At 51.6% G+C, this 27,372-nt stretch overlaps 2 protein-coding genes and 1 long non-coding RNA gene across 4 annotated transcripts in view; 1 reads left to right on the top strand and 2 right to left on the bottom strand.

Moving 5' to 3' along the window:
* Positions 1 to 9: 9 nt before the first annotated feature.
* ISM2 (isthmin 2) lies at positions 10 to 16,071 on the bottom strand. 2 transcript variants are annotated; one of them, XM_067027981.1, is made up of 5 exons: positions 15,399 to 16,071; positions 6,572 to 6,814; positions 4,850 to 5,219; positions 2,992 to 3,075; positions 10 to 1,705 (listed from the first exon to the last, which is right to left on the bottom strand). In XM_067027981.1, exons 1-5 carry the CDS (start codon positions 15,528 to 15,530, stop codon positions 1,188 to 1,190), a joined length of 1,347 nt encoding a protein of 448 aa, XP_066884082.1. In that variant the 5' UTR covers positions 15,531 to 16,071; the 3' UTR covers positions 10 to 1,187. The 2 variants fall into 2 exon arrangements, with proteins under 2 accessions (XP_066884082.1, XP_066884083.1); XM_067027982.1 differs by lacking the exon at positions 2,992 to 3,075.
* LOC136793776 (uncharacterized) overlaps positions 15,677 to 27,372 on the top strand; it is a 74,498-nt gene continuing 62,802 nt past the window's right edge. The window contains exons 1-2 of the long non-coding RNA XR_010839453.1: positions 15,677 to 16,295; positions 21,140 to 21,253. This is a non-coding gene — a long non-coding RNA (uncharacterized lncRNA). The remainder of the gene's footprint in view (positions 16,296 to 21,139; positions 21,254 to 27,372) is intronic.
* The window catches only part of SPTLC2 (serine palmitoyltransferase long chain base subunit 2), a 109,411-nt gene continuing 102,895 nt past the window's right edge, over positions 20,857 to 27,372 (bottom strand). Inside the window, exon 12 of the mRNA XM_059057626.2 lies at positions 20,857 to 25,989. Coding sequence (XP_058913609.1) covers positions 25,870 to 25,989 — 120 coding nt within the window. The 3' untranslated portion in view covers positions 20,857 to 25,869. The remainder of the gene's footprint in view (positions 25,990 to 27,372) is intronic.

The raw sequence follows: 27,372 nt of genomic DNA, 5'->3' as shown, positions 1-27,372 counted from the left end.
ACAGAATTTGAAAATAAAATGCTTTATTGCTGAGGTTCTCAGAGAGTTTCAGGGCGGCTGCCTAGGGGCTAGGACTGAAGTTCCCTACTTTTGGAGGCTTTTATGAACAGAGACAGTTGGGATATCAGCATTTCAACCCCACCGAAGGCAAGAAAGTGTGGTTGCAGAGGGGAGGGGGAGATGGGGGGTGAGGGGAGGTAGGGAAGAGGCACGAGGTGTGCTGGGAGAGCTGATCATATCCATCTCTTCCCAACTCTGAGTTCAGTGTATTCAGCGACATAACCTTGGGAGCTTGACGTGGGCCACAGTGGGAACATTTACACCACAGAAATTGCCCAAATGCTACAAATTGGGGCTGTCCCCCTGCCACCGCCCCGCCGTGAGAGCTGAGTTACCAGCTCACCCTGCACATGACCCATCCTTCTGGGCTGGTTCTGAACCCACCCCAAGCCTGGCCGCTGTGCTCATTCAGGGCGCTGTGATCTCCCAGCCCCACGCATTCCTACAACCTGGACAGAACAGAGGTGAGCTGGACAACGAAAGGGACCAGAATTCATTGATCCGTTCTGCACCTGGATCCCGCCTTGTCTTGGCTGCCACGGCCTGTCTCTCCACTTACGGTCCCACCGATGGCCTTCAAACCTAGACTAAAGTGGTGTCCAACGAAAGGCCGCTCAGGGCTGAGGTTAACCCTCCCAGCGGGGGTGGGCAAGTGGGCCACGTGCGACCGCTCAGCGCTAAGGAGGGCTGCCGGCCCAGGGCTGGCTGGCCGCTGGCCCGCGGGCCGGGACGAGACCGGCCCTCAGGGCTGGGGCTCTAAGTGACTCACCGCAGGTCCGGGAATCAGGGTGTGTGGAGAGCCGGGCGCACACCTGAGCACAGAGGGAGAGGGAGGACATGGGCGTCCAGGCTGCGACAGCGCCTCCCAGCGGGCAAGAGGTAAGGCCGCCCCGGATACGCATCTCGGGGCAGCCCTGGGGGCCTTGGGAGCTGAGCTCCCTCCTCTCACCCTGGGCCTTATACACGCTTCAACCTTCTCCCCAACCCCACACCGACACCTTGGGGCGCTGACCTCCCCGCCTCAGGTTCAGAGGCAGAGGGCTCGAGGCACCAGACTGGCCTCACCAGGTCTGGGCCAGGCAGGGGGAGCGGCCCGCGAGGAAAGTTCTCCAGCCCAGCAGCCCTCATTAGAACTCCTTGGCCTCCTGCAACTGCGCCAGGTATTCCTCCTCGGGGGGGTTGTCTGTGCAGGCCCGGCCATTGTTCGGGGGCCGCACGGCGTGGTAGCGGCTCCAGTCCCCCTTACACAGGATCCAGGGCAGCGTGTCCACCTTGAAGTGCAGCTCGGGCGAGAAGTCGGTGCTGACGAGGTCGGGCGCGCCGGCGCCCTTGCCTCGGGTCAGCAGCCGGCTGCCCGCGTCGTAGCAGCAGTGCTGGGCGGCCAGCGTGCTGCTCTCCCCGGACAGCAGAGAACGCAGGCAGAAGCGGGCCGTGGGCTGGTACACGTCCAGGCGCTCGCGTGGGCCGCTGGCGTCCCTCCACCGGAAGCTGCGGCCCTGGTGCTCGTCCTGAAGGCTCACGGCGCTGGACACAGCCTCCAGTGGGTACGCACACGGGCAGCTGGGCAGGTCCCGCAGCACCTGGCTCAGGTACTTGGCTAGGAAGTCACTCTTGCAGTTCAGCCACTTCTCACAGCTGTCCACATCTGCAGAGGGCAGGGGAGCGTGGGAAGGGGACCGACCGGTCAGCCCCTGGGGTGGGGGGGACTGGTCAAGGGCCAAGGCACGGAGGGAGAAGGCCTAGGCCCCAGCTGGTGCAAAGCTGTGGCTTGGTAGGGCTGTAGGGGCAGGAGGGGAAGGACCCACACCAGAGCGGGGGGCAGTCTGACCTGGCCACCTCTGTTGACAGATAAGGGCAACCACACACCACCCAGGCAAGCTGAAGCAACAGGCCGTGGCCGAATGGACGTCGGCCAAGGGGCTGCAGGAGGGGCCTACAGGCCCTCTCCGGAGCTAGGCCTTGTCCCTTTAGATGCTGGATGGCGGGAAAGATCCTGGGATCGTGGGGAATGAGCTGGGGTGGGTGGGGGCAGGGACAGCAGTTTTAGCCTCCTGATAAGAAAATGTTTCACTGTTTTCACCACTGGCCCATTCTTGTTCTTTGCCTTTCTCAGGCTCACTCTGTCTTTCTGGGCCCCCTGTGACCCCTCTGTCTATGCTGCCCTCCTCCCCTCTCCCTACCTTGGAAAATGTGGCCTCTGACCCTGGCCACCCAGAACGAACTGCTCCTCCCTCTTTGCTGCAGACCCTTGGGCCCACTTGGTAGTGCTGTACCTAAGTTGGTTGTGTGTGTCTTTCCCCTGAAGACCTGAGCCCCTTGAGGGCAGGGACTGCGCTTGGTCTTCTGGGAATCCCCTGCCCCACACAGGGCCTGGTGCACCCTCCCGGCTCAGTGAGCTTCTGCAGCGTTGAGCATAAGACCCATCTGCAAGGGGGCCGTCGGCAGCTGCCTGCCTCCTTGTGGGGTGCAAGAGACACAGATGTGGAGTGTGCCGGGGAAAGCGCGGCCCGCTCCAAGCTGCCGGAAGGAGCAGTCCTGGAGCTCTGGACCCTGACCTGTTTTTGAGGGCAACTTCTCCCCACACAGAGCCTGCCACGAGCCTCCAAGAGTGACCAGGGAGTGGAAGCCAGAATGTCCCCATCCTATCCTGCTGCCAGGGAGCGTACGCCCCAGTGGATGATCTCCAAGCTCTGGGGTCCCCTCAAGACCTTCTTCCCAGCAGGAATATCAGGCTGGGAAAGGCCAATGGGCCTGGCTAGGGGGCTTGGAAATGTTACGGTCCCCTTGCTGGGGAGGCTAACCTTCCACCTGGAAGATGTACTCTCTGCCTCAGTGGATGGAGGCAAGATTCCTGCCCGTGCGGTGAGGCTCCACCCTCCCGAGAGAGGTTTCCCCCAAACCCCCAGGGGCAGGGCCTAGCCCCCCACTGACCTGGGCTGAGCATGTCCGTAGCATTGTGGGCCAGGGGCCGCCACCCCTCACTGGGGAAGCCCAAGGGGTCCTTGTCCTCAGCGCCTTTGGGAAGAGAGGAGGCCAGGCTGGTGGTGCCGCAGGGCACCTCTGTGCTCCCGATGGGAGCCCAGCCCTCACTAGGCTCTCGGTGCCCGCGGCATCTGGGACAGGCCTGGCACGGGGCAGGACCACCGTGTGTGTGAGCTTCCTGCCTCCCCTCTCCCAAGCCCACCCTATACAAGGCTTACACGCCCACATTCCCAGGGGACCAAGTCCAGCGTGTAGGCTGCTCCATCTGCAGGAGCTGGGGCTCGTCTCACCAGGACAGGGGGGCAGGTCGCAGGCTGGGACTCGGTGGCAGTGCAGGCGTAGCCACGGGGCCGAGTCCTCTGCTGGCTGCCTCAGCTCCCACAGCAGGGAGACCAGGGGCTCCATTCCTCTTGAAGCTCAGAGTCTGCGTCAAGGCAGGGAGCCAGGGGTGAGGGAGCAGAGCCCACGGGGTGCCTTGGTGTGAATTAGCAGAAGGCACCCCTTCCTCGGGAGGATACGGCCCGGGCCAGGACGCCCCTAGTGGACGGAGCATGGGCTGAATTTCAGCCCCACTCATCTTCTCATCTGGGTACCCCTGTGCAGTGAACACCCGGGCAAATGCAGGAGGTGTCGCAACTCCCAGCCACCCACTCTATGCCCACACAGCAACATAGAGGTAAAGCCACCTGGAGGCCACCTGACCATGGCTGAGGGGACCTTGGGCAAGTCCCCCGACATCTCTGAGCTACAGTTTTTGTGCCAATCATCAAAACCGAGGGTGACAATACTTCCCTGGCGCTGGGGGTATTAAAGAATGTCCCTGCTCCCCACGTCCTTGTCTGAGGGACCCGAAATGCACCACGACAGCACCCACAGGCCTTTGGCTACGCGGGCCTGAGACCCAGGGCTCTCTGTGGAACCCCCAAAGTACTGACACACACACACCCAGCTCTCTCCTCGCTTCCCAGGCAGGCCTGAGCAGGCTGGTACCAAGTGTTTAAGGAAAATCAAAGGAAGAAAAGCTGAAAGTCATGAAAATTCTGCCTGTTAGCTTACATGACTTTGGTGAAATGGAAAAAGACTGCTACGACTTAGTCTGAACCAACGATGAGACACCAGGGCTCTGGGGAAGAAGGGCTGTACCTGTGTGTGAAACATGTCTGTACCCAGGGAAAACTGAAACTGCAATATGCCAAAATAAAAATGCCTGTCATGGGGCGGGGGGCGGGCTTTAGGTGATATTTTCTGAATAGTCTACGTTGTTATGTTGCTTTCTAAAAAAAAAAAGTAATAGCCCCTACTTTGTTTACTAGGTACTGGCACTTTAAAAGTATTAACTCACTTCCTACTCTCTACACCCAATTCTACGTAGTCAGGGTTGTACCCGTGTCCATTCTAGAGAAGAAGGAACTGAGGCCCAGAGAGGTTAACTTGCCCAAGGTCGCTCAGCTGGTAAGCAGCGGACCCAAACTCACCCAATCAAACTCACACAATCTCAAGATGAGGTCAGTTGTGAGTGGTGGGATTTATAATACTTCTTAATTTGTTGGAAACAGATATGAATATATATATTATTAACAAATGTCTGTTCTGCTTAGGGGATCTCAGGGCTGTCGTGTGGGTCAAATGTTCGAAAAAAAAAAAGAAACAACACAAACTTTGCAAGCTATGGGTAATGTTTAACTGATGATGGTGTCTGCACAGGCCTAAGCTCCAGGCCTCCCCAGCTGCCCCTGCCCAGGAAGCTCTCACTCCCATTTCCACTCAGGACCTCCAGGGCCGGGGATGTCAAGACGGGGGCGCTCACCGTAGCTATGAGGCTCCTTGAAGGCCCAGTCCCCGGGGGACAGCCAGCCCCGCTCCCAGCCTCCTGCGGCCCCGCTGAACCCGTGCTCCTGGGCATCACCACTGTCTTGCTCATCGCTGTCCTCTTGGTCCTCACTCTCACTGTACTCTGGAGGGTAATCCTCCTCTTCCTCCTCCTCCTCTTCCCCTGGGGCTCTGCCCTTGACACGGGGCCTCCCTTCCTCGCCCTCCAGGTAGCCCCAGAAGAGGGGCCAGAAGAGTTCCTTGGCAGGCAGCCAGCTGGGGGCACCCTGGGACCAGTGATTGTTAGGCTCAGCCAGCAGGTCCATCTCCACCTCAGCCTGGGGGTCCTCCACCACTTCGATGGTCACCTGCAGAGGTACAGACACGCCCGGCCAGTGAGGGAGGGGGCTCAGAGCCAGACTCCAAAGGCAGGGGAGATGGCAAGCCTGGGGGCAGCGGAAGAGGTCCAACCTTTTCTCCAAACCAGCCCATCCTCTTGGTGCACCTTCTTGGTCTCCCCGGGCACATAGGGTCACAGTCTAAGACCCAGCTGTGCATCAGAATCTGCTGGAGATTCCTGACCCCCTGGCCCCACCCCAGACATGGATTTAACTGGTATGAGGTAGGGCCAGGCGTAGTGGTCCTAACATGTGCCAGGGTGGAGACCCACTCATTTAAGAAAAGCTGGGTTTCAATTCTGGCTCCACCAGCCCACAGGCTGCCCAACTGCTGGGGCCACTGACGGCCCTGAATCTCCATTTCCTCATTCTAGGGCTGGAAAATGAGGCCAAATGACAGCAGATCTCCACAACAGTCCCGGGGAGGGCTCTCGCCCACTACATTGCGGACAGGAAATAAGTAACGTGAAACCATTTATGTGAACGTGAACTTTAAAAACATCACTTTGGGCTATTACAAAGTGATATGAGGTCACAGAACAAAATTTGGGGAAAAGAACAAGCAAACTATAAAGAAGAAAATGGAAATCACCCATATTCCATCTCTGACAGGTAACATTTTGGTGATTAACCTTCCAAGTTTAGATATATAGACACACACACACATACACACACTTTTAAACAGCTTTAGAATGTTGTGTGTTCTATATTTTTGTGACCTTTTTTCTCTTTTGGTGAAAGTGTTTTGTAAGCTATAGATGGTACACAAAATGCAGGAATTATTGTCATTAGGGATTCGGGACTGACGGTGGAGTATGTAAACTTGGAATTCCACCAGTCCCTCTAGCTTTCTCTCCCATAAAGCCCCTCTGGTGGGCAGGCCGCCGCCCCTCCAGCCCACCTGGTCCTTCGTCAGGAGCCTGCAGTAAGGGCTGGGCCTGGGGGATGATCAGACCTTCAGCCTTTCTACTAGACCTCTCCCCACATTCCAGGAATCTCCTGCAGCTCACAAAACATTCTCTGCTCATTTGGTCCTCAGGACAGCCCTGCCGGGTTGGTGCTGTTTGCCCCTTGCTATGGTCTAGGAAACGGAGGCTCAGAGAGCCACGGGACTTGCTCACGGTCTGCAGCTAGAAAGGGGGGGAGCACTTCCACCTCCCACTGCTCCACAGGCAGGGTGGGGGCTGTCACCTTCTCCGACCTGCACAGGACCCCTGCCCTCCAAGCAATACCGGATGGGACGCCTGACCTCAGAGCTGAGCTCTTCAGCCCAGCTTCTCTCCAGGTGTCCACTGGGCCCACGGCCCCCCTGTAGCTCTCACCTGGATATTGGGGTTTGGGGCACTCAAGTCTGTGTTGGCCAATCCAGGCAGCTTCTGCAGCTCCAGCAGCAAGGGAGCGTCCTCTAGGGTCCCTGGCAAGGAGGTCTTGTCCAGGGTCAGGGCTGCTGGCTCAGTGAGAGCCCAGCGTCTGTGTCGGCGCAGCCCTGCCTGGAGGCGGGCTCTGGAGAGCAGACGGGTCTCCTCTTCTTCTCTAGGAGAGCTGGGGTCTGGGGAGGCAGAGACCTGAGGGAGAGATGGGGGGAGGGGTGCCTGAGGTCAGAGCCCATGCGAACCCGGAAAAGGCTGGTGGGGGGCGGGAGCAGGGGGAGATTCGGGACCCCTGAGGGCAGACCAGGTCACAAACTCATCTTGAGACCGTGTATCCAAACATGTCTGCTTTAACACCTCAGAGGGTGGATTGCGTCCACAAAGCGCTCGGGCAAATGATGCCAGCATGAGGCACGAGAAGGAGGGTTCAAATCAGGTTTCCACATGTGGAAGAAACACAAGCCAACCTGCTCATTTCACAGATGAACAAACTGAGGTCCAGAGGGGAAGTGAGATGTCTAAGGCAGTGGTTCCAAAGTGCAGTTTGCAGACACTTGCCTCAGAATCCCCTAGGGCCCTTGTCAGAGAACAGACACCCAGGCCCTCCCACGTCAGGGCAGGAAGGCTCAGGAAAGCCGACAGGGGCGTGGGCAGCAGGCCCAGGCCCTTCCCCTCAGCACCCTCCCCTGCCACCTGGCCTTCCCAAGTCATCCGTGCGGGGGCTGTATTTCTTGGCATCCCTGATCATAGCAACCTTCCTCCGCCTGCTCACCTGGGGCCCGGCCCCTTTTCCTATTCCAGGCTGCTTGTGTGGCCGTCTGTCTGCCAGTTAATTCCTTCCACCAGCCAGTGCCATGAGGTCCACACTGGGACTGTCCTTGATGCAGCTCAAATAGTAAGTGAAAGCAGATCCTGGACGTCTCTGACCCTTGCTCTGGCCTTCCCTGCTCAGACAGTGGAGCACTGGGTAGCACCTACCTCCAGGCTGCAGCCATTGCCCAGGTCTCTACACCAGGGCAGAAAGAGCCCTGTCCAGAGCTGCCTCGTGAGCCTCAGGGGCCAGAAGCCTGTGGACCCTGCCTCACCCAGGCCACAGCCTTCAGCCCACCTCCCGCCTCATACCTCGGGCAGTGTGGTACGGCTGAAAAACATGGGTCTGGAGAGTCATATCAGCTTGGGTTCAAATCCCAGCTCTCCTTCTTACTTGCTCATTCAATTTGATGATTTCCCATCAACAAAACGAGAATAATAATTCCTACCTGGAAGGATCATCAAAATTTTATTTATCAAACACTTCCACAGCATCCACTGTGTGCCAGGCACTATTCTAAACACTTAAATCACTCGTTTAACCCTCCCAACAATCCTCAGAGGTAAGGGCTAGCTGTCATCTCCATTGTGATCATGAAAACTAAGGCACAGCAAAGGCAAGTAACTTGACTGAGGTCACACAGACATTTACTGTTAGAACCAGGATTTGAACCAGGCAGCCAGAGCTCACACTCTTAACCATCATGTTCCAACACTGCAGGTGAGAGCGCTGAGAGTCTACTTCACAAATCAGGGGCTGAAGCAGTCTTGTCTCTCATGTCTCTCCCATTTGACCCCCTCCTTCTGTGGTCCCTAGAGGCCTGGCTCCAAGGCTCCTGCACTGGGACTTCCCTGGTGGTCCAGTGGTTAAGACTCCGTGCTTCCACTGCAGGGAGCACGCGTTCGATCCCTGGTCAAGGAACTAAGATCTCGCATGCCATGCGGCGCAGCCAAAAAAACGAAACAAAACAAAAAACAGAACCAAAACAAACAAGGCTCCTGCACTAAACACCTGGTCCCAGGACAGATGTGGGCCCATCTCAACCGGGGCCCAGAGTCTCTGGATGAGTGAAAGTGTTCTGGTCCAGATAGCCAGGACGGATGAGAGAAGATGGATAGATGAGTAATGGAACAACCCAACCCCTTCTCTGGCCAATCCTGGAGGCCTGGAGCTTCTCCAGATGCCACCTTCCTAGCAGTTCCCACCCATAATTCCATGGAAGCTCTAACTGTCCCCGCGACTTTGCTCAGCAGTTTCTCTGTCTGCAGCCTCTGGGCACAGAAACAGGCAGGGCAGCAGCAGTTCAGAGTCTGCAGCCTTTCTAGCTGATTTAGATGCCCCAGCCTCCTGGGCACAAACACCAGGTTTCATCTGCGGACATTTGGCAATGACATTTGTAGTTGTCACAGCTGGGGCGGGGAAAGCAGTGCTACTGGCATCTAGTGGGTAGAAGCCAGAAATCTTACAATGCATACATAGCACAACCTCACAGCAAGGATTATCCAGCCCAGAATGTCAACAGTGCTGCAGTTAAGAAACCCTGCTCTAGAGTAAGGCTGCCTGGGTCTGAATGCCAGTGGTGGCCTGGCTTCTGACCTGTGGGACCCTGGCAGGCGACATAACCTCTGTGAGCATCCTCATCTGTAAAATGGAAACGGTGATGGGACAGAGCTGGTACCGAGCAGGCATTCAAAGTGTCCATTTCCTGCCCTCTCCACCCTGGTGCCCAATCGGACCAGACGATGAGCAGGGACCATAGAAAGCCCTGGCTCAACATCACAGCCACACACACCACCCTTCCTCTCTTGGAGCCTCCTGCCCTGTGTGTCAGCCCCTGGGGGACTCCCCAGAGCAGACGGGGACATCTGATCTTAGTTTGGGTTCCCTGAGAAGCCGACCCTGAGACAAAGATTCAAGGGCAAGTGGTTCCTTTGGAAGGTGATCCCTGGAGACGCCAGCAGGGAGTGAGGGAGCAAGTCAGGGAAGGGAGGCAGCTCATAAAGAATGCTCCATGAAGCCAGCGACCACGGTGCACAACTGGAGGGCATCCAACTGGGCACCTCAGTTACGCCATCAGTCGTCGGTTGAGGGAGGCTGGGTGGGGGAGAGGATGGGCACTCCAGGCGCTTCGGGGTGGCCGTGCACAGCGCGGAGCAGGCTCTAGTGCCAGCAAAAACCCTCAGGCAACTGGAAGTGAGGCCTGCAGGGATGTGGGCAGAGCACTCAGAGCCCTGACGTGTAAGCACTGTCTGAGCGCATCTTCCGTACCACGCCTGGACCAGGCCCTTTACATACCTTCTGACACTTAACTCCAGCTAGGGTGTAAGCTCCGTGCAGGTAAACATGTTTGTCTGCTTTGTTCACGCTGTATCTCATGCCTAGCACAGTGCCTGGCATGCTACAGGCACTCAGTAAATCATGTCTGAGTGATTGAATGAATGCCAGCAATGATGAGGGGTGAGTGTGACTCTCTCTGTGTTAACGATGAGGCTGTGGAGGCTCAGAGAGGATAAGGGATTTACATAAGGTCTCACAGGTTACACTATGGGAGCTTAGGTTCAAACTCAGCTCTGCCGAATCTCAACGCCCAGGCATCGGTGCACATGAGCCTGCACAGACAGACAGACACTCAGGCCAATTACCCCTCAAGCACAACCCCCTCTGCATTCAAAAAGCGCTTCGGCTTTCATCTTCTTGTCTGGCCCCTGAAGGTGGTGGTAACTAACGAGTGCAGGCTGGAGGCCACATCACCTGGGATCAAACCCCAACTTGGACACCTACTGGCTGTATGACCATGGGCAGGTTACTTAATGTGCCTTAGTTTCTCCTCCTGTAAATTAGGGAAAGGGCCGGCCATCCCTGTCTCATAGGGCTGTCGAGTTAGAAGGGCGCCTGGCGCAGGCAGTGAGCATTACCTAGAGGTGGGGATAGATAATTCTCAGAGAGAGAGCGGGCAGCACCCCTCTCACCAGCACGGTGTTGGTTCTTTACATCTTATTTGGTCTGAAGACCGCCCCCCTCCACTACTGATGCAGATCTCCGGGCGGTGTATTTCCATGACATTCTGAAGCAAATTCTGAGGCTCCGGCCTGTTTAAGAACACCTGCCCTCTCCCACGGGACCACCTCCCACATCTTTTGTGCTTAAATGTGAGTTTCACGCAGCTCCATTCTTTTGGGGATGGTGTCATTACCCAGATAAACATGAGATATATAGATATACATCAAGATATGTCCCCACCATTCATTCTCTCTCTCTCTCTCTTTCTCTCTCTCTCACACACACACACACACACACACACACACACACACACACACACACACACACACACACACGGGCCCACGCATATGCTCCCAGGCTTGGCAGGGCAGCCCTGACCCATGTGTTTGCAGTTAACATAAGAGCCCTCCCTACCCACACACCCTCATTGCATTGCTTGAGCATTGCCTGCTAACCCGCTTCAGCTCCCCTCACAGTCCCCCCACTCACCCTTCTCCCCTTTGCCTCCTCTCAGGGGTCAGGAACTTGTTCTGGATAATGAAATCCAGTTGCCAGGTGCAGTCCAGCATCTCTCCTCCCCGCAGCCACTGCTGAGGCCCCGAGTGCATCCCTAAGAGCCCGGCTGCACACACAGTCACCACGGCTTCCCGGAGGTACTGGAGCCCCATCATTCAAAGGCAGTTGCTTCTCCAGACAGGCCAGAGGACCACCGGCAGAGGAATGGGGTTGGACGTCACCCTCCTCACTGGTGTGCACTGTTCTAACCCAGCCCACCCTGGCCTGGGAGGGAGACCTACCTCAGAGCACACCCTCCAAGCACCAGGGCTGGCTTCGTGCTGTGACCTGTGCACTTGTACAGCACGCTGCACCGGGTTTACTGCTCTGCTGTTGCCATCTCGAAATGCTTCAGAGACCCCACATTTTCATTCTGCACTGGGCCCCATGAACTATGAAGCCGGTGCCGTCGAGCACCCTGCAGGTACTGAGTCAATGAATTCTCCCAACCACGAGGTACCAGCATCACCCTCACTTCCTAGAGGAGGCAGCCAAGGATCCGAGAGGTGAAGGAACTTGCTCAGGGTTACACAGGGGGCTGGCAGACCAGGTTTGGAGGCAGATGATCTGGCTAGAGAGTCTGTGCTCTTAACCCTTGTGCTTTGCCAGCTCCAGGCACGGGCAGCACCTTCTGGTTCATCGCCTCCCACTGTGGGGTGCGGAATGTGTTGAATGCACAAAACACTAGGACAGGATGTGCTGCTTTTCATATCCATCCTTCCCGTTGACCCTCATAACAACCAAGTAAGGTGAGAAGGGCAGGGACAATGAGGAGACCGAGATCCAGTGAGGCTGGGACTTGCCTGGGACCACTGAGCAGCCAAGCCTCCAGGCCTCAGTTCCTGACCTTCCTTCTCTCCCTCAACCACCTTCCCAGTGGTTCTGACCTCTCAGAGCGAGAAGAATGGTCTGCAGGGAGAACAAAGTTCATAGTCAAGGGGCGGGAAGGTGCCCAGCTGCAGGAGGTGGCGGAGGGCAAGGCCACAGGCTCGCATCACACAGACCTGGGTTCCAGTTCCCCTTCTGTCAGTTGCTCACTGATTAGGCCAGAAAGACCCCAACCAAAGAAGGCCAATCTTCAGAAAAATACTGTTTCCCGGCGCCACCCACCTGGCAGATGAGGCCTTTCAACCCACCATGCCCCTCCTGCAGTCCAGGCCCTGCTGCCAGGTAACTGGCTGGATGATGCACCAGGACTGAAGTGCTGCCTAAGTACCCCTACTACGTGCATGACGCTGCCCCGGGCTGGGGAGCTCCTTCCTCTGTGTTTAGTCCTTCATCTCAGCCTGCACCCTCACAAAGTACTTCCTCCCATGGCAGCTGAATCCCTGCTGCCGCAGCCTGAAACGTGCCCAGCTCTGCCCCGTGGGGGAATCCTTCCTGCGGGACACTCCTTGAAGCCGAGGAGCTGTCCCCTCTATCAATTCTTCTCTCTTGCCTAGTTCTAACCTCCATTACCCTCTTGTGGCTACAAGTCACCACCTCCCCTCCGCCCTGCCCCAGGGCCTTCCCTTGCTGGCCTAGGAGGTGGTGGGTGCCAGGCTTAGGTGCCCAGGGGCTGGAGAATTAAGCAAAGCTGGGTTTGGGTCCTGGCTTAGTTATTGAACCCACTGTCAGTTTTCTTGTCCTTCAAATGAGGACAACAAGACTAGGAACACAAAATGCCCTGTAGCTGTTTGGGTGTCGTTCTGATCCCGACTAGAATAGAAGATACCCAAGGCAGAGCTGTATCATTCTTCGCTCGCCCAGCACCCAACAAATTGCGTGGCCCCAGCCCCTTGTAACGACGAGGCCACCCACGTGGACAGTGCTTTCTCACCCCGCAATGCCACCCAACAAAATGGGTTCTCATTCCCACTTGACGGTGGGAGTAAACTGAGGCTCAGCAACAGGCCTGCCCAGAGAGAGGATGGCATATTTTGTTCACGAGAGTAATGATTTCAAGACTTTAGATGAGCAGGCTGGAGCATGACACGCAAAGGTCTCAGTGTAGCTCTGGAAAGACAGATCTGGCCCCCAATCCCACTGAGGCTTACCATCTCTGTGCCTCGATTGTTTTCATCTGGAAAATGGGAATGATGCCCATGTCAGATACTTGACAATGAAATAACACCATGTTAAGTACATTGTACTGAGTCTGCCAGGCCCAAGGGATGCTTACTTGCCTGCAGTCATCCTACACCTTTGGATCCAGGGCGGGTTTATGTTCTTCAGCTTCTTCACAAAGCTCTCTGGGCTGGTCAGCTATGTCTGACACATCACCAAGGCCCTAGAATAGCAGTGTGCACTCTCTTAACATGATTCCTCAGCTCACACCTTTGATGTGTGACTGCTTTAGCACACATCGTTCACACTTGGGAAACAACATTTGAGCTGGTCGGGACCATGGAGATGACTTAGCCCCTCATTTCAAATGTAAGGAAATTGTCCAAGGCGAGTCACACATGAGTTGATAACCAGCTGGGACAAGAACCCCAGGCCTTGGGCTCCAAGCTCTGTTTTTTCCTGCATGCCAGTAATTTGCTTGAAAATGTTTTTGAGGGCTCTGCCAGGCTCTATACCAGGGTTGGGGATGTACTTTGGCTCTGAAGTAACTCATCCTCTGGGCTGGTCTTGGGGGAAGATATGGCAAACATACTAAAAACAATTACAACCGGGCTTCCCTGGTGGCGCAGTGGTTGAGAGTCCGCCTGCCGATGCAGGGGAATCTGGTTCAGGCCAGATCATCCCGGTCCGGGAAGATCCCACATGCTGCAGAGCTGCTGGGCCCGTGAGCCATGGCTGCTGAGCCTGCGCGTCCGGAGCCTGTGCTCCGCGACGGGAGAGGCCACAACAGTGAGAGGCCAGCGTGCCGCAAAAAAAAAAAAAACCAAAAAACAAAAAACAATCAAAGGGGTAAGTAAAAAAGTATGTATGCCTCTGGATTTGTCTTCAGCTGTGGCTCCCAACAACGGGCAGGAAGAGGGGGGTATCCCATGGGAAATAATGTCTGGTTCTGTTGGGCAGTGGGTGCCGAGGCCAGAGATGCTGCTAAACATCCTACAATGCTACAACTCACAACAAAGAAGTGTGTAACCCCAAGATGATGGTAGTGTGGAGGCTGAGAACCCCTGGTCTACAGGATGTACTCTCAACAGGGGCAAAAATTAGATCTCGGAGGAGGTGGCAAAAAAATCTAAGTATTATTGCAATACAACGGTTTGTAACACTCCAAAGGGCCTTAGTGCATGAATAGAGAGCATATCTGTGGTATTAAAATTTCATGGGGAGGCACTTAGAACAAATAGAGTCTAAAAATCTCCTTAGGAGGGAGGGCAGTCATGAAAAAAAGATGCACAAACAAGGGTCCACCGAGATCCCCCCCTAAAATGCAGGGGACGTGCTTTCTTCCCGTTGCCTCTGGAGGGCCTCAGCAGCCTGGACACTGACAGGGTCCCAAGCTCGGGCTCTCGCTCACTTCACTGCTCTCCTGCACCCGCCTCGGGCCCTGAGTGTCTTCAGCTGGAAAATGAGAAGAGCCACTCTGGCCTCCCCCTAGAATTGCTCCGTGCACTGAGAGGCCAGGACCCCCTACCACACAGGCCTGATCCTTCGAACCCTGCAACAAGTCTGGCGGGCTTTGTCCCCATGGGGATGGGTCCGCTGTGGTTCAGGAGGGAACGGCTGGACCGTTGACCCCTGGCGACGGGAGACGCGGGTTCTGACAGACAGTGATTTCTCTTCGTGTCTAAACTACTCTTGGTCTCACTCTTCTGTCTTCAGGCGCCCCCAAAAGCCCACTCACAGCCCCTCCCCACCCCCAGAAAGCGCTCCTCTACCTCTTACCGACCTCTTCTGCTTGTTCAAGTACCTAATGATATAAAGGTCCCACCCAGCGAGTTGGAGGTCCCCGCTTACTACCTCACCTTCTCTCAAGTCACACCCCAAAGGACCCAAATCCTTTGAAGATTTGATTGAAGAGGCTGCACCAGGGGCTCACTTGACCGCTGGAACCTCAGCAACACCCGCCCGCCACTCCGCAAAGCGCTGCGGTCCTCGAGCATCCTCCGGACTCCTCTCGGAGCGCGCACCTGAACCGCATGGCTGCAGGAGAGGTTCGCTCAGGGCGAGGCAGCCGCGGGGACGCGGCGGGCGGATGGGAAAGGAAGCCGGGCCGGCTGCAGGGTGTCTGCGCACCTCACTCAGCACAGAAATAACGTTTCTCCCCAGGGTGACCAGCTTCACAGCCCAGGGGTGTTTCCCGCAGGTCCGGCGCACCTGGCCACCGCCCGGTGCCCGCCGACGTCCGGGCCGGTCCCGCCCCTCGCACTCGGGGGCCGCCACTCGCGTCCCGGTCGTGCTCCCCGCGCGGCCAGAGCTGGGGGCCGGGGGAGCAGGGACCCAGAGCTCCGCAGCCCGCGCCCCGCCGCTCACCTCCGCCAGCCTCACGTGGCTCCAGCCGGGGCCCCGCGGCTTCCGCAGGGGGAGCCCTCGCACCGCGGCCAGCAGCGCGGTCAGCAGCACCACGCAGAGGGGGAGCGCCGCGCGGCCGGGGAGTCGAGGCATCCTCTCCGTCCCGAGGCTGCTCCGCCCGGCGCCTTCGCGCCTCCCGGGCCGCTCCGGCGAGTCTGTTAACGCCGGGCCTCGCCTCCTCCGGGGGCGGGAGCGCTGGGACGGCGGCGCAGGCCCGGCAGCGCCAGCGCTCAGGGCTCGGGAGGGGAGCTCCGGCGGCCGCGGGGGCGCGCGGGGCGGGGGCGCGCGGCTCTCCTCTCTCTCTCCTCTGTCTCTCTGCTCTCTCTTCTGTCTTCTCTCTCTTCTCTTTCTCTCTCTCTCTTTGCTCTCTCCCTCTTTGCTCTCTCCTCTCTCTTTTCTCTCCTGCCCTCTCTCTTCTCTCTCTTTTCTCTCTCTCCTCTCCTCTCCTCTCTCTTCTCTCTCTCTTCTCTCTCCCTCCCTCTCTCTCTCCCTCTCTCTCTCTCTGGCCCGGCGTGGGCGCCCTGGCTGCTCTCGGGTCGGCGCTCGGGATGTTCCCCGCTCTCCCCGGAGGGGTGGCCCCTCGCGCTCCCGGACAAGTCTTGGCCCAGCGGGCGGCTTCCTTTGATCTGGCCGCCTCCCAGCCCCGAGTGCCCGCCGCTGTCGCCGGCGCAGCCCCAAGCGAATTCCTGTTCGGGGAAAGTCGCAGCCCGCCTGCCGGCGCTCTCCAGTCCAGCTGTGCGACTCCTGCGGGGTCCTGAGGGCGACGCCGGGGCTCACCGACCGCCAGAGCCTCGCGGGCGAGGGACGCGCCGCAGCCCAACGCGGGAGCCTTCAGCTCTTGGGCAAATGTGCATCAAGGTAGGTTGGCCTGGGGAGGAAGGCCTGAAAATAACTCCCCCAAGACTCTTCCAGCTCCCCTGCTGGAGGTGGAGACTCGAAAAAACACCTGCCACTCTGCACCCAATTTCCCCCGGGGGGTTCGGCACTTCAACAGCCAGGAGAGAGCTGAGACTCAGATGTGAGGATAAAGACCCAGAAGGACAGCCGCTAGCCATATTTGAAGGAATGGTCAGAAGATCCTGCCCTGCCACTGGGTGTCACCTAGTTTCATCCTGGGTAAAACAGTGGGGCCACCCACTCCCTCCAGAGGGACACTCGTGCAGGGATCCTTCCGTGTAGAGCGTGCAGTCATGAAATAAAACCTCAGCTTATGATAATGATCAGGAACTATGAATGGCAGCGACGATTTTCATGGCTGGGGGCTGTTAAGCACTGTGAGCCCCGTGACACAGGGCAGGTGGGGTGGGGTTTTGACAGGTAGGTGAGGAGCAGTCAGAAGGCGTTATTAGGAAGATGACTACACAGGGGCCATATGGAGGAACACAAAGGCTGCCTGGTTTCTGGGCAGGGACAGCAGATCCCTGGAGGTGCTGGGAAGGATGCCAGAAACCTGGCCATAGGGTAAAATTTGGAATCTGGGTTTAGCCTTAGAAACTCTTAGGAGACTGGGCACATTTCTAAGAAACCATTCCTATCCCCAACAGCACTGCCCAGGACTCTGCAGTTGTAAAATAAATAAATAAATTTATTTTTGGCTGCATTGGGTCTTCGTTGCTGTATGCGGGCTTTTCTCTAGTTGCGTCGAGAGGGGGCTTTTTGTTGCGGTGCGCGGGCTTCTCTTGTTGTGGAGCACAGGCTCTAGGCGCACGGGCTCAGTAGTTGTGGCATGGGGCGCCCCCTCGCCGGCTCTAGAGCACAAGGCTCAGTAGTTGTGGCGCACGGGCTTCGTTGTTCCACGGCATGTGGAATATTCCTGGACCAGGGCTCGAACCCATGTCCCCGGCATTGGCGGGCAGATTCTTAACCACTGCACCACCAGGGAAGTCCTTCTGCAGTGTTTTGAATAGTGCATCACAGGGGTTAGTTACAATGCCCGTCTGGAGTCCGCCACAGGGGTTTGAACACTGCTTCTATCATTTACTAAGAAGGTGATATTATTGGGAAAATTCTTTGACCCCTTGGTGGGTGCTTTTGTCATCTGTAAAAGTGTGGGGTGTAGGGAGGGGCTACCCACCTCACAGGTGTGAGGAGTAAATAAGAATCTAAGGACTTATAGTAGGATGAACTACATGAAGTTGCCACTTTCTGGGTCAAAAGGGTCAAATGTTGGCAATTTCATGTGGTTCAGCCTAATAAGATGCCTGGTACATGGTAAACACTCAAATATTAGCCCAAAGAAACCTAGCATTTGAGCAACCTGCTACGTCATATTGCTTTTACTAAATGCGAGGCCACTGTGTTGTTTTATAGGATTTTTTTTGGTAAAACTATTTTCACATCCAGTCGAATAGTTTATCTTTTCATCAAACTTTTGAACCTTCCCCCAGATTAAACATGGAATTTGAAAATAAGGAATTCATTCATTCATGTGTATCTGTCTCCAAGTCAGTAACTACCGCTAACGGGAGCCCTTCTCCCCCTTACCTGGACAGCTATAACAGCCTCCCGCTTAGTCCTGCTATATCTACTCGTTCTCACTCTCTCCTCCCCAAATGCTGTTGGTGATTTTCTTTTAAATCAACTTTATTGAGATATAACTTACATACAATAAACACACCTATTTTAATTGTACATTTCAATGAGTTTTGACAAATGTATACATCCAGGTAACCACCACCACCATCATGACTTAGAAATTTCTCATCACTTCAATATCCTTCTGTGCACTGCAGGAAAAATAAATATGCTTCAGTGGAAAATAATGCATTGTCTACATACAGTGCATCCTTTTGAGTTATTTCATTGTCTTGGGGCTGTTTTACAACTTTGTAGGTTGTAGGTAACAAATAGCAAAGCAAAATACTTCTTGTCTATATAAATGCAAATTCTGTCCTGTTCTGTGGAGGTTCGACTGACCTCTCTCCCCCAGTGTGGAAGAAATCAGTTTTGTCTTCATTTGTACATTCACACTTCAGTATTCCTGATCTATAAAGTTTGTTTTTCAATATCTCCTTTGAATTGGCTGTAATACCCTTAACAGTTTTCTCATTAATGAGTTAAATAAAATCTTTCATTTTTACATCTGTAAGAGAGTCATGATTTTATTCGTTTTTGAAAATTATCTTTTAACAGTCCCTTTGTACAGTTAATCCCTACCTCCCTACCCTTGGCTCCTGGTAAGCACTTCTCCTCTGTCATCATAGGTTAGTCTTGCCTTTTTAGAAGTTTGTATCCGTGTAGTCACATTCATGTATTCTTTTGTTTGGCGTCTTTCTTTGAGCATGGTTTTGAGGTTCATCCATCTAGCTGTAGGTGTCAGTAATTTGTTCCTTTTCACAGCTGAGTAGTATTCATCATAGGACCATTCTGCTGCTTTTCCCATTAACTATGATAGCATTTGGATTGTTTCCAGTTTGGGGCTATTATGAATAAAGGAGCTATGAATATTCAAGTGCCAATTTTCTTGTGGACATGCTTTCACTTCTCGGGTGAAATCGTGTCAAAAACCTGCCAAATTGTTTTCTCCAATGACTGTACCATTTTGCTTTCCCACCTTTGTCAACACTTGGTATTGTAATTTTTTTGCAGTAATCTTTTATTTATTTATTTATTTATTTTTGACTGTGTTGGGTCTTCGTTTCTGTGCGAGGGCTTTCTCTAGTTGCAGCAAGCGGGGGCCACTCTTCATCACGGTGCGCGGGCCTCTTCACTATCGCGGCCTCTCTTTTTTTTTTTAATTTTTTTTATTTTTTGTGGTACGCGGGCCTCTCACCGTTGCGGCCTCTCCCGTTGCGGAGCACAGGCTCCGGACGCGCAGGCCCAGCGGCCATGGCTCACGGGCCCAGCCGCTCCGCGGCACGTGGGTTCCTCCCGGACCGGGGCACGAACCCGTGTCCCCTGCATCGGCAGGCGGACTCTCAACCACTGCACCACCAGGGAAGCCCGCGGCCTCTCTTGTTGCGGAACACAGCCTCCTGACGCACAGGCTCAGTAGTTGTGGCGCACGGGCCTAGCTGCTTCGCGGCATGTGGGATCTTCCCAGACCAGGGCACGAACCCATGTCCCCTGCATTAGCAGGCAGATTCCCAACCACTGCGCCACCAGGGAAGCCCTGTAATTCTTTTTATATTTAGCCATTCTAGAGGGTGGGTAGTAGAATCTTATTGCAATTTTAACTGGCCTTTCCTTAATGACCAATGAGATTGAGCGTTTCTGCATGTTTATTGGCCATTAGTATACTTCCTTTTGTGAAGTGTCTATTCAAATCTTTTGCCAATTTTTAATTTAATCTTGCCTTATTGAGCTTTAAGGATTCTTTATATATTCTAAATAGAGAGCCTTTGTCAGATATATGTACTGTGGATATTTTATCCCAGTCTGCGAACTACACTGTCTTCTGAAATTTTCATTTTGATGAAGCCCAGTAACCATACACTTGTGGGTCTATTTCTGGACTCCCTATTCTGTTTTATTGTTCTGTATGACTAATCTAATGCCAGTTGCAGTCTTGGTTACTGTAGCTTTGTACAAAGTTTTGAAATCAGGTAGTGTAAGTTTCTTTACAAAATTGTTTTGACCATTCTAGGTCCTTTGCATTTCCACATAAATTTTATCAACTTGTCATTGTCTACAAAAAAGCATGCTAATGGGTATTTTTTTTTTTAATTTTTAAAAATTTATCTTATTTATTTTTGGCTGCGTTGGGTCTTTGTTGCTGCGCATGGGCTTTCTCTAGTTGTGGCGAGGGGGGGCTACTCTTTGTTGTGGTGCACGGGCTTCTCACTGCGGTGTCTTCTCTTGTTGTGGAGCACAGGATCTAGGCATACGGGCTTCAGTAGTTGCGGCACGTGGGTTCAGTAGTCATGGCTCGCGGGCTCTAGAGCACAGGCTCAGTAGTTGTGGCGCACGGGCCTAGTTGCTCCGCGGCATGTGGGGTCTTCCCGGACCAGGGCTCAAACTGTGTCCCCTGCATTGGCAGGCGGATTCTTAACCACTGCGCCACCAGTGAAGTCCCAAATGGGTATTTATTTTTTCAATGCTTACAACTTTTCACTGGTTTTCCCCAGTGTGTAAGATCAAGTCACCCGGTGTGGCAGCCTCTACCGCCTCCTGGTGAGCCCCACTTCACCATTCTTGCGAGCATCAACCACACTCTTTCTTTCAGATCCTCCAATCCTTAGAAAAGCTTCCTCTATCACCTATCTAAACCAGACACCGGTTCCAATCTTATCAGGCTCTTTACCTTTCCTTCATGGCACTTGGCAGTTTCTAACATGACATATATGGTTCATGTGCCTATTTGTTTACAAAAGTAGGAACTGTAACTTTCTGTTTGTTGCTGGTATTGGTAATGCTCAGTGCAGTGCCTGGCATGGAAACAGCACTCAGTATTTATTGGTTTAATAAATAAAGGCAGATACAGCTTTCAGAGTATTTTATTGGAACAAAACAATATATTTCATGGGATGATTCTTAAGCCATCTCAAGTAGTTTCCCTTCGGCTCTTAACAGGCACTCTCAAAATGGATACACCTCCCCCAACGCATCATTTATAGCTTGACAGTCATCCAACAACAACAGCAACGAAAAATCATCCGGCAAAAAAGGGAGATGGGGGGTGGGTGGGTAAGGGAGAGAGTGACATTTTAACACAATACTAAATTTTAAAAGGGTTTATTTGTATTTCCCCTTCTCCTTCTCAGATTATATGAGCATTACAGGACTGGAGAAGGATTATCACAGCACCTCTTGCAAATTCCAGTTTACAGGAATGAAAAAGTATGGGCCAACAAAATAAGAGCTCGGCTCTCCATAAGGTATTTCTCTATTCTTATTATATCTCTTTCCCCCTTCTCTTAATGTTAGCTGCCTTTATCCAGAGAGGGATCATCAAGACTGTTGGCATGCTGGCTGACATGGTGATCTCACTAGTATCCTGTGAAGAACCATCAAGGATGCTTTTTATCGTTCCAACCATTAACACCGCTGAGGTAACAAGACCTAACATCAAGGGTGAAGACAAGTCACCACTGCCCCCTAGTCAGTGATTTGTCCCACACTTCCTTGGAAGGCCTGGGCCAAACGACAAAGCTTTGCACAAGAAACTCGGAAACCGTGTTGGAAAAAGCAGACACTGAGTGGGCTTAAGGCTCCTTGTGTATGGAAGGACCCACTATCCATGCAGACAGCAACAAGGCAGGACACTTGGCACATCAGGGCACTGCTCTAATTTGTACCTGTCATTCAATCTCCCCATAACTGCTCCAAAAGAAGAGAGCTTTTGGTGTGCTTCATTAAAAACACAGTAAAGGCAGTTTAAGAGCCACTAAATTCTTTATGGTCAGTTTAATAAGCTCCTCATACCACAAAAAAAATCACAGTTTATAAGGCCATTTATCACGTGTACTACACAGTAAACGAGACCTTGCCCACAGCTCCCCCAAGTCAGTCCCAAGCATGACTGGGAATGTGATACCTCAGACTCAGCAGAGATATTAGAATAAACATTTCCAATAAGGGCTTGAGCTAGCCCCTTCGGTTTCCTCCCTAGAAAAGGCTCAACCTATAGCAAAAGGTGCTTAGAAAACAGAAGTCACTAGAAATGACAAAAGGGGCAACGGCATTTTCTACACATTAAAAGCAAAGGGATCAATGGCTAGTCCTGGCATTTCCTCTGTATGATAAGGGAGGAAGCCAGCCTTCTAATCCAGCTATCTGGGCACATGGCAAGTGGCTAAGAGCCTGAACACTGCATTTCATGTGGATAAAGCTGAAGAGAGAATGGACAAGCTTTTCTTTACGTGGAAGGTGTTTTAACTAACTGGCTTAACGGATTAAGCAAACAGCTGCTCAACAGCCAAGAAGAATCCTTTGATTTTCATAACTCCTCCTTCATAACTCCTTTGGGCTAAGATGATTTTACCTGTGTGAAGTACTCAACAGTGCTTGACCTTCATGAAAGTGGACAGAAGGAAAACCACAACTTTCCCATTTTTTCTAACCACATGGGTTATAGCAAGTACAGATTAAAACCTATTCTGGCTTACCTAGAACACCAGGAAAGACACCCTGGGAATCAGGGCACAGCAATTCTTTATACAAGAGAACCAGGAGGGACCTCCCTGGCGGTTCAGTGGTTAAGACACCGCGCTTCCTCTGCAGGGGGCGCGGGTTTGATCCGTGGTTGGGGAACTAGGATCCTGTATGCCATGTGGCACAGCCAAAAAAAAAAGAGAGAGAGAGAGAGAGAACCAGGAGATAGTCAATTGCATTTAACCTTTTCTAGGTGGTTTTGCCACCAATTCATATAAAACAAGAACCCAAATTCTCTTTCTTCACTGCCTATGACATGACTAGAAGTTCTGTGCTGCTGCCCAATCCGGTATGACGAGGGGCCAGAGATCCTGATCAATTTGGAAAGAGGCACATGGGGGAAGAAATAGAGCCTTGGCCTCTGAAAGGGCATAAGGCAAACACGCAGCCCTTAGTAGTTGTGTCGGGTTATTTCTGTTCACCTTCCATGACTACATGAGGAAGAGAGGTGTCTGACCATCTGAGATCCTCACCCTATCACGAAAGTTTAAGACAGTGATGAGAAGTTCTTCAAACAAGCAAACAGTACTCTGGGGTCTGGAGACCAGAATGTGTTTTTAAAGGGAAAAAATTTTCCAAAGCAAAGAGAAAAGTTTAGTGCTTCAAAGACCCTGCGCCTGAACATTCTCTTTCAATGCTCTAGAATGTACGCCATATTCTACAGTAAGGCTTTTAAAATAAAGCTGGGAGGAGAATCTGCCATCGCCACTTGATCCATTCTTTGGGTGTGATTTTGATGTCCCCTAGTTAAACTTCCTGGTTTCTGACGTGATCTGCAGAAAAAGGTTGTATAAACCTGAAATGGATGAAGACAAAGCTAAATAAAAAGAGGGATGAGAAAAAGTAATAACGATTAGTCACACCTCTATCGACTAACTCTGATGATGAGCCTTGGTAGTAATGGTTAGCTGATGCCTGTTCGAATCCCATCAGATTCTTGAAGTAGGCTGTGTTAAACCATGTACTAAACAATACTTATTTGTCCCAGATTTCTACTCATTCCCAATGACAGTATTTATATACACTTGTGTTTCCCCAAGTGCTTGGTTAAGTAATGATATTTGTGATATGACTGGACCCTAGATTTATATTACAGTTTCAAGAAGAGACAACCAGTGTGTGTAATGTTTTATCCTCTAGAAAGGAGAGGTCCTAGAGAGATCACAGGAGTTTTCTCTCTTCAAAATAAATCTGTAACTTAACTGCATTTATCCTGAAATAACTGCATAGCAAAGTGATATATATATATATATATATATATATATATATATTTAAATGCCCACTTAACTGACATTTTAAGTTGCAGTGACTTCATGCAAGCCAAAATAAAAGACTGGCCATTAAGTTCATTGCTTTAAGTTTGTGACTTCTGCAAACCCTACATCACTAAATAGTAACTGAAGTGCAAAAGCTCTCTGGTTCTAATGGGGTTCTATGGTGAGGACCTAGATGTGCAGGAAAGGTTAGTAATGTATTTTATTTTACAGGACTAATTACTTAGTTACCACAATCTTTTTTACTTCAACTTGTACATGCTAAATGCAGTCCCTGCATCTCTGCTTGGTTCTTTTCACTTTTTTCTATTCTTTAAAAAATTAAAATAAAACCTTGGAATATTTCAAGGGCTTAAGGCTCTCAGATGCTGAGAGTGACCAAAGATAACTTAAGACATGAAAACAAAACTTCACAAACAATAGCATTGCTTACATCCTCCACTACATGTATCTGCACAAAAATACCACAGCTGATGACAAGATGCCCAGGAGAATTTGGACTGAAAATTTTTACCAATAAAAGGAGTGATTTCAAAAATAGAGATGTACAAAACTACTTTCACACAATGTTTTCCATTCTGTTCCCAGTCCTTCCCCTATAATACCTGATGGCTACTAAAAGACAAGCTGATCTTGGGTATAAAAAAAGTCAAAAGTTCTCTTCACTTAAGCTTTGGTCAACAGGAGAAAGCAAGAAATTTAACATGGTGATTTTCAGATTTGCTCTTTGGTCAAGCAGTATAAAGCTCGCTGAAAGAAATCCCCTTACTTGGTATGAAAACAGAGTCAAAATAGAGGATCCCAGTTTACCAAAAAATAAGTGTTCACAATTTCTCAGGGAAAAAATAAGGGGTAATGGAAGGAGATGGAGCCCCTAAAAGCCCCCAGGTGCCAGGTTAGAACTGCATTAGGACATCAAGAATAAAAGAGAAATATCACTCAGAGTGATATTTAAATGGGTCATCTTCTAAAAAGGGTAAGTTAATAAACTTTAATCCTTAAATTAGGAACATGACAAATGATTTCTGAGCAGAGGATTTACCAACATTCTCCTTCATCAGTTGAAATCCTAACATGGACCCAAACAGGCAGAAGCTGTCATAATTTTGAAAAGTAGAAAGCAGTCAGAAGGAAACCACAGACATTCTACAAGGAGCAATCACCCCTTTCCCCACCACCCCTGCCCTCTCACCCGAGCAGGAGGGCGTATAACTCTGTGGAGCAGCTTTGTACACAGAATAGTGCGCTGTGAGTCGGCTTCGGCACCGAGGTCTGACCGGGGGGGATGTGGGTGCTTTTAAAACCATTTAAGTATTTTAAACAGGGGGTGGGAGTGTTAGATTCCAGCTTGGGAAGAACCCAGAAACTGGACATACCCTCAGATGGTGACCATTACAAAGAAACATTTGATGGTGAAGGAAGGTATCATCTGGTGACCAGAACAAAATGGAGTAAGACCAAGCCTTGGAGGCTCCTGGCCTGGGAGGGATATACAATGAGGGGGAGTTTCAGCAATGTTAGTGTTTACTACTTTTCTTAAATGGCTAAACTTAAGACACATTAAAATGCTTTGGTTGATTACGTGACTGGTTAAACAAGGATTCCAAGGCTGGCAACCTCTGAGAACTGGACTGGAAGTTAGTGGAAGACACTTGCTCCTCAGGAAGGAGGGCCAGGTGAGTCTCGAGGCTGTAGTGCCAGGGCCAGCAGGAGCTGTGGATGGGCCCACGTCTGTGAGGCGGCTGGGAGAGGAAAATGGTCTGCGTGGTTAGCCAGAGACAGGGTAGGGTCAGTGTGATTTCACAAGTAGAATAGTTATAAAATAAAACATTTTTTTAATGGACAAAAAAGCAAAGTGAGTCACCTCTTTCTTTAAAGGTGATGTAGCAAAGGAAGGATATGAAGCAGTTTTTCACTATTTACAAAATACCATTTAGAGTGGAGGTGGCCACCATCAGTAGTTGAGGAAATCTCTTGCACAAGAAGTGTGGTTCCTGCAACTGGACTGGAAAGGCCATACACACTCCTGGGTGAGGAAGAGTTCCTTTAGGGGAGCACCAAAAGGCTCAGTCTTCTGTTTCTTCGTATGTAGTCTCGTCAAAGGGCCTGTCCAATAGAGGTACTGACCGATGACGGGAATACTTCAGGTGCAAAAGGTCCCCAACTTCATCTATCTCCTTTAAAGCCTAAAATATACAAGACAGAGCAGAGGGTAGTCAGAACCAGGAGGAGGAAGACACACTTGGTGCTTTAGTTTTCTAAAAACAATCATGGCAAGACTCTCCTCTGGTGGGACCATGTCCGATGCTTTTACCCTGAGCAGACTAGAGCCTCGCAATGGAAAGAGCTGCTTTTTGAGCAAGGACATCAGGCTGACCATGAAGAACACGTTGTGAAGAGCAGGGATACAGAAAAAAGGGTATAATTCATCAAAATAGGACATGCTTAGACTTCCTTGGTGACGCAGTGGTTAAGAATCCGCCTGCCAATGCAGGGGACATAGGTTCGAGCCCTGGTCCGGGAAGATCCCACATGCTGTGGAGCAACTAACCCCGTGTACCACAACTACTGAGCCTGTGCTCTAGAGCCCGAGAGCCACAAGTACTGAGCTCGTGCGCCACAACTACTGAAGCCCACACGCCTAGAGCTGGTGCTCCACAAGAGAAGCCACCACAATAAGAAGCCCACGCACCACAACAAAGAGTAGCCCCCACCTGCCACAACTAGAGAAAGCCTGCGCACAGCAATGAAGACCCAGCGCAGCCATCAATCAATCAATCAATATTTTAAAAAAAGAGAAAGAGCATTTCAATATTAAAAAAAATATATGACATGCTTGGAAGAAGAAGGAATATGTATCCTGAATTTGCCAGGCTGGCTATAATTTGTCATTTCTCCTTTTACCCTCCAGTACTTGCTCTTTCTGTTATCACACTACCAAAAAAGTGATGAGAAGTCTGCATTGGGATTCTTCCTAGATGCAAGATGAAGAGAGTCCCCAAAGTGGGCTGCTGTGCAGACTTAGTAAGAAAAAGTGGAAGCCAGCAAGGAAAGAAACAGAGCCAGCATTTAAACTCAGGTTTGATTTAAAACCCCCAAATCCTACCATTGAGAGATTATCTTGTCTTTCCATCAAAACTCTATCTCAGTATAACTTTCTTTTCTATAAAACTTGCTCTTTTATTTTTCAAATATGTTTCTTATAAAAATTAAAACACTAAGACAAGTGATGAAAAGTCTCTTCCTGATTGCAATACTAGCCCTACCTGGTAATCTGTGTATGGTTTCTTACATGTACTTAAAAACAAACAAACAAAACCCAACTCCTGGTTGAAGTATACATACACACAGCAAAGTACACAAATCACAGTTCTCACAGTTAACTTTCCAAAAAGCAGCACACAGAGAGTCAGAATGGAGAATGACAATATAAGAAAGGGATATGTGTTCAGAATTTCTTAGAAAATATTTAATGGAAGGACAAGGAAATTCCAAACCCCAGATACCTCTCAGAGAAATCCACGGAAGACAGCAAAAATTTTGGAATCCTAGATTCTAAGGCTTTCTAA

Source organism: Kogia breviceps, chromosome 3, assembly GCF_026419965.1.
Source record: "Kogia breviceps isolate mKogBre1 chromosome 3, mKogBre1 haplotype 1, whole genome shotgun sequence".
Lineage (NCBI taxonomy): Eukaryota > Metazoa > Chordata > Mammalia > Artiodactyla > Physeteridae > Kogia > Kogia breviceps.
This window is presented reverse-complemented; position numbering and strand designations above follow the sequence as displayed.

Coding starts and splice junctions, on each gene's coding strand:
- ISM2 (XM_067027981.1), bottom strand. CDS start 15,530: ATGCCTCGACTCCCCGGCCGCGCGGCGCTCCCCCTCTGCGTGGTGCTG. Junction 5,220..6,571: donor CCCCAAACCCCAATATCCAG/GTGAGAGCTACA, acceptor GTACCTCTGCAG/GTGACCATCGAAGTGGTGGA. Junction 1,706..2,991: donor TACGGACATGCTCAGCCCAG/GTCAGTGGGGGG, acceptor TGCCCTCTGCAG/ATGTGGACAGCTGTGAGAAG.